Source organism: Apis dorsata, unplaced genomic scaffold (genome assembly GCF_000469605.1).
Source record: "Apis dorsata unplaced genomic scaffold, Apis dorsata 1.3 scaffold_444, whole genome shotgun sequence".
NCBI classification, from domain to species: Eukaryota; Metazoa; Arthropoda; class Insecta; order Hymenoptera; family Apidae; genus Apis; species Apis dorsata.
In genome coordinates, this window is record NW_006263692.1 from 287456 (window position 1) to 291901 (window position 4446).

The 4446-nt window shown below is 21.4% G+C and overlaps 1 protein-coding gene across 2 annotated transcripts in view; it reads right to left on the reverse strand.

Annotated features, from left to right (window-relative positions):
* The window catches only part of LOC102677941 (protein yellow-like), a 15184-nt gene that overhangs the window by 3185 nt on the left and 7553 nt on the right, over positions 1-4446 (reverse strand). The window contains exons 2-3 of one of the 2 annotated variants that reach the window (XM_006619855.2): positions 3970-3977; positions 682-827 (exon numbers count right to left, since the gene is read on the reverse strand). In XM_006619855.2, the coding sequence (XP_006619918.1) occupies positions 682-819 (138 nt within the window). In that variant the 5' untranslated portion in view covers positions 820-827; positions 3970-3977. The remainder of the gene's footprint in view (positions 1-681; positions 828-3969; positions 3978-4446) is intronic. The other variant, XM_006619854.2, reaches the window with a different exon arrangement.

The window sequence follows — 4446 nt, forward strand, 5'->3', positions numbered from 1 at the left end:
AATTCATAAATTATATTTATGAATTTTTTTTAAATTATATATTTTAGGTATCGTTTCTTGTTAATAAAATAAATATTTTTTTATGCAAATTAGAGAACAATCCTAAATTTATATAAAAAATTGAAATATTCTTATCAACTGAATTGAATTATTACGTAAAAATATATACTTTTAATTAATTTCAATTAATTTTTTTTCCTTTTAACATTAAATCAAATAATATAATATAATAATATATAATAATTTATTAGTTAAATATATAATAATTTAGTAGTTAGTATTATTAGTAGTAGTTAGTAGGCATTTTTTAGTTCTTTAATCTCCTAAAATAAGATTAAAATAAAAATTTTTATAAATAATCTTTTGCTGTGAAATTCTCAGTTTTACAGAATATTTATATATTCATGAAACATTTTTAATCGAAAATTTTATTAAAAATGAAACATCTTTATATTCGTCGTACCGCCATTGCACTTTATTTTTCCGTCTCATTTTATCTAATGCAAATAATTAAATCGCTCATAATTTAATAAAAAAAGTTTCAATTGATATATCTATATACAAACTCTTTTTATTAATTATAATCTTTAGAATAAATTCCTATAAATATAAATATAATAAAAATCACAAATATATTACTATTCTGTATTTAAACTTTTTCTAGAAAAAAATCGTTTGTACCGAGCGAAAGCCCGAAGACACACTTCTTTGACCGTTTGTTTCAAGATTGCGTGAAAGCGCATCGCTTCCAGGTTGAATCGCGATTTCCTGGAGGCCAAACAGGCATATTGATAGCAGCCATGGAACCACGTTCGCCATACCTGAAAAAGAAAGGAGAGATTTCAATAGGTGTGCAGGGACGGTGACCTTCGTTCAATCGATTTCTCAACGAAGTTCATGTTGACCCGGTTATCGTGTAACCATTTTGCTTCGAGCGACGTGAAATTGATAACTATTATGTAATCTATATATGTTGTACAGTACTTGAATAGCAGATATAATTCATTCAGAGAAAGAAATACTTGTTTATATTTTTGCGATGATTTAATTAAATTTGCGACGAAATTTAATTAAACATTTTTAATGAATAAAATAAAATACTTAAAAAAAAGATGAAATAAAAAATAAAATATACAATAATAAATTAAAAAATAAAATATAGGAAGATAAAAAAATATAAAACAAATAATTAATTACTTTCTGAAAGTCGATCAGGATTTGAGGATTAAGTAGAGCTATCAATTAAAAGGAATTAACAATAAGAGGATATTGTAAAACAGATCACAGAACGTAAAAAATTCCAATTTCTAATTGGAGAATCATGGGTTCAAATTTCGTTATAATTTTTTATTATTTATATTTCACATATCTTCATTTTTTTTTTATTTAATGTTTTCGTTTATAAATTAATTCTTTATTTTTTTTTAGAATTTAAATTTTCAAATTAAAAAATATATTACTTTATAATCGAATTTAAAAAAACTAGTTTAATTAACATATAAAATTAATGTTGATTAATATTCCATTCTATTTACTGATAAAATAAATGTGGATAATATAAATAAAATGATTTTTAAATAATATTTAAAATATATGGAAAATTTATTAAATATAATAATAGTATATTCATTTTTTATTTTAATTAAAAATAAGGAAACAAACAACAATGATAAAAAAAATGTCATATCACAGAAAATATTCTGTAATATTTAAGAAAGAGAAGAACAAGTCTTTGATTTGCGATAAAATATTCATTGTTTCTTATTAAATTGGATCCATGAAAGTTATCGACAGAATAAGAATACCGAGTGAGAATTGCGATTGCGATGGTGTCTCATTGGCGATATCGTGACAAGCTTCTACAGTTATCGTTACTTTCCCATCGATGCCTCTTGGCATACTGTTTCTTGCTCAAGTTTATAGCCCTAATAATCCCGCTTCGAGACGAGATCCTAATCGAATAATATATTTTAAATGGATAAAACGAATACTTTTCATTTAAATCGTTGAAAGCAATTTTAAAGAAGTTTATAGCTATTTTACCTTCCCTCCAACGATTTGAAATGTCATATTGAATGTCATGCTGCGTTAATTCCAGTTTATTGCGGTTATATTTCCAACTTATATGCAAATAATAATTTTATAATTTAATAATTCTTTCCTTCTATTATATCCTTTTGCACAGTAATTTACAATTAATAATTAATGATTATTATATTTTATTATTTAAAAAAAATAAAGAACCGAATAATCAAAATAGAGAAAAGTTGATGAACTGCAGAATTATCTAATGATTATAAAATACGTGAATACGATATTTCATTATAACTCCATTATTTAATCCTAGCAAGATAATTATCTGTTCTCAAGTATTATTATTGTATTAATTACAATACAAATTCATTCATATATTATTATTCAAATAATTTATATATTATTATTCAAAAAAAAAAAATAATAAAATCTAAATATAAAAATATTAAAAAAAAATATAATAATAAATGAAATTAAAAAAAGCCAAAAAATGTTTTCATTAAACATCGAATTATTTACGATATCGAACCGCTTGAATGAAAGTTAAAACTGTATCTTCTGTAAATAAATACAGTTGCATCATCGCTTGTGAAATATCATAATAATGTGTAATTAACACGAACAGCTTCCAGCTAACTAGGAAACTGATGGAATTCAAAAGAAAGTGAACGTGTTAGAGATAATTTTGCGGTTTCAAGGTGATGAGCATGTCATCCGAATATACTTTCTCCGAGAAAATTATAAAAACAACCTAATGATTAAAACAACTTAATGATTCTTATATTATTAACCAAAATTTTGAAATTCATGAAATCTGTAAATTAAATTAAAAAAAAAAAAGAAAAAATAATTAGAATATTCTTAGCTTAGAAAATTTTTTCATAATAAAAATAAAAATATTTGTATAAATATGTAATTATTTAAAGTTTATTAATTTTTTATTATTTACAAAAATTTAATTTAAAGTTTTTTAATTTAAAAAATTTTTTTTACAATTTTTTTTTTTTTGACATTTGTCCACAATTATTTTTTTTCCCTTCTCAAAAAATCTAAAAAAGTTTCATTGTAATCATTTGTTTGGTTGAAAGATTTTGTAAAAATAAAATTTTTCAGAAATGAAAAATTTATTTATATATAAAACAACCCTTGGAAGATTAAGAATTGGATTGATTATAAATGATTGGAAAGTGACGCTGAGTCATTTTTAATTCATGTTAAATGTAGAAAGTTTAATTAAATTATTGCACATTTGGAAAATGTACATTTATAATTTATTTGCAAATTAAAATTTGTAATTTATAATCGACTAGGCGTTAATATATAGGCTAATCTATGGATAATTAGTTATAAAATTAATAGACAATTTAATCTAACTATAAGTAGAAAAGTAATTCTAAACTTTTAACTGGTAATATATCTTTCCTAACAATTGAATTGTTTCTGTAATATTTTATATTTGTAAATTCAATTTGTTCAACATAAAAAGAAAAAAAAGAAACATCAAGTTACATGTAAGTTATCTATTTCAATCAAATCGTATTTCAATTTTATCTTTTAAATTAATTGAGAAATATCGTATACGTACTCATATATTATATAAAATATAAATATGAAATTTCACTAATATATTTTTTTTTATAGATACATTTAATTAAAATAACTTTTATATATTTATTTTTCTAAACAATTAAAAGATTTATATGAATTACTAATCCTAGAATTAAAACAAAGTTTTAAAGTTATAATTTTTTAAATTGATTCATTAGTTAAGAAATTATTTAGATGGAATAATTTCTAGTAATTTTTTCCAGTAATATTATGCTTATTTGATTCTGGAATCTATAGAAAATTATTTAGTTATTTTTAAATATTATTATTATTATTATTATATATTTTTTAATACATATAAAAAAAAATTCGAGAATTCAAAACTTTTTATATTCAAATCACAAAAATAATGAAAAAAATTCGAAAATTTCTAGAATTCAGAGTTTTCTGATTTTTGAAGAATTTTGAATTCTAAAAATAACAAAAAAAGCTTTGAAAATTCCAGAATTCAAAACTTTTTAATTTTCGAAAAATTAAAAAGCTTTGAAAATTCCAGAATTCAAAATTTTTTAATTTTCGAAAAATTTCGAATCATAAAAATAATTTAAAAAATTTTAGATTTCAGAATCACATCCTTAATCAAAATTCAATAAACTTATAATAATCATCAATTACTCACCCATTTAACCCAAATTTTAATAAGTCCCAATCAACGTTACATTCATCAACTCATCCTCGTGAAAGTAAAACCGAGAACACAAATTAAGCAATAAACTCTGACGATATTTCACCGATACAAATTCTCGTAATGTACAATCACACAGAAAAAGAGAAAGAAAAATTAAAAAAAAAAAAAAAAAAAAA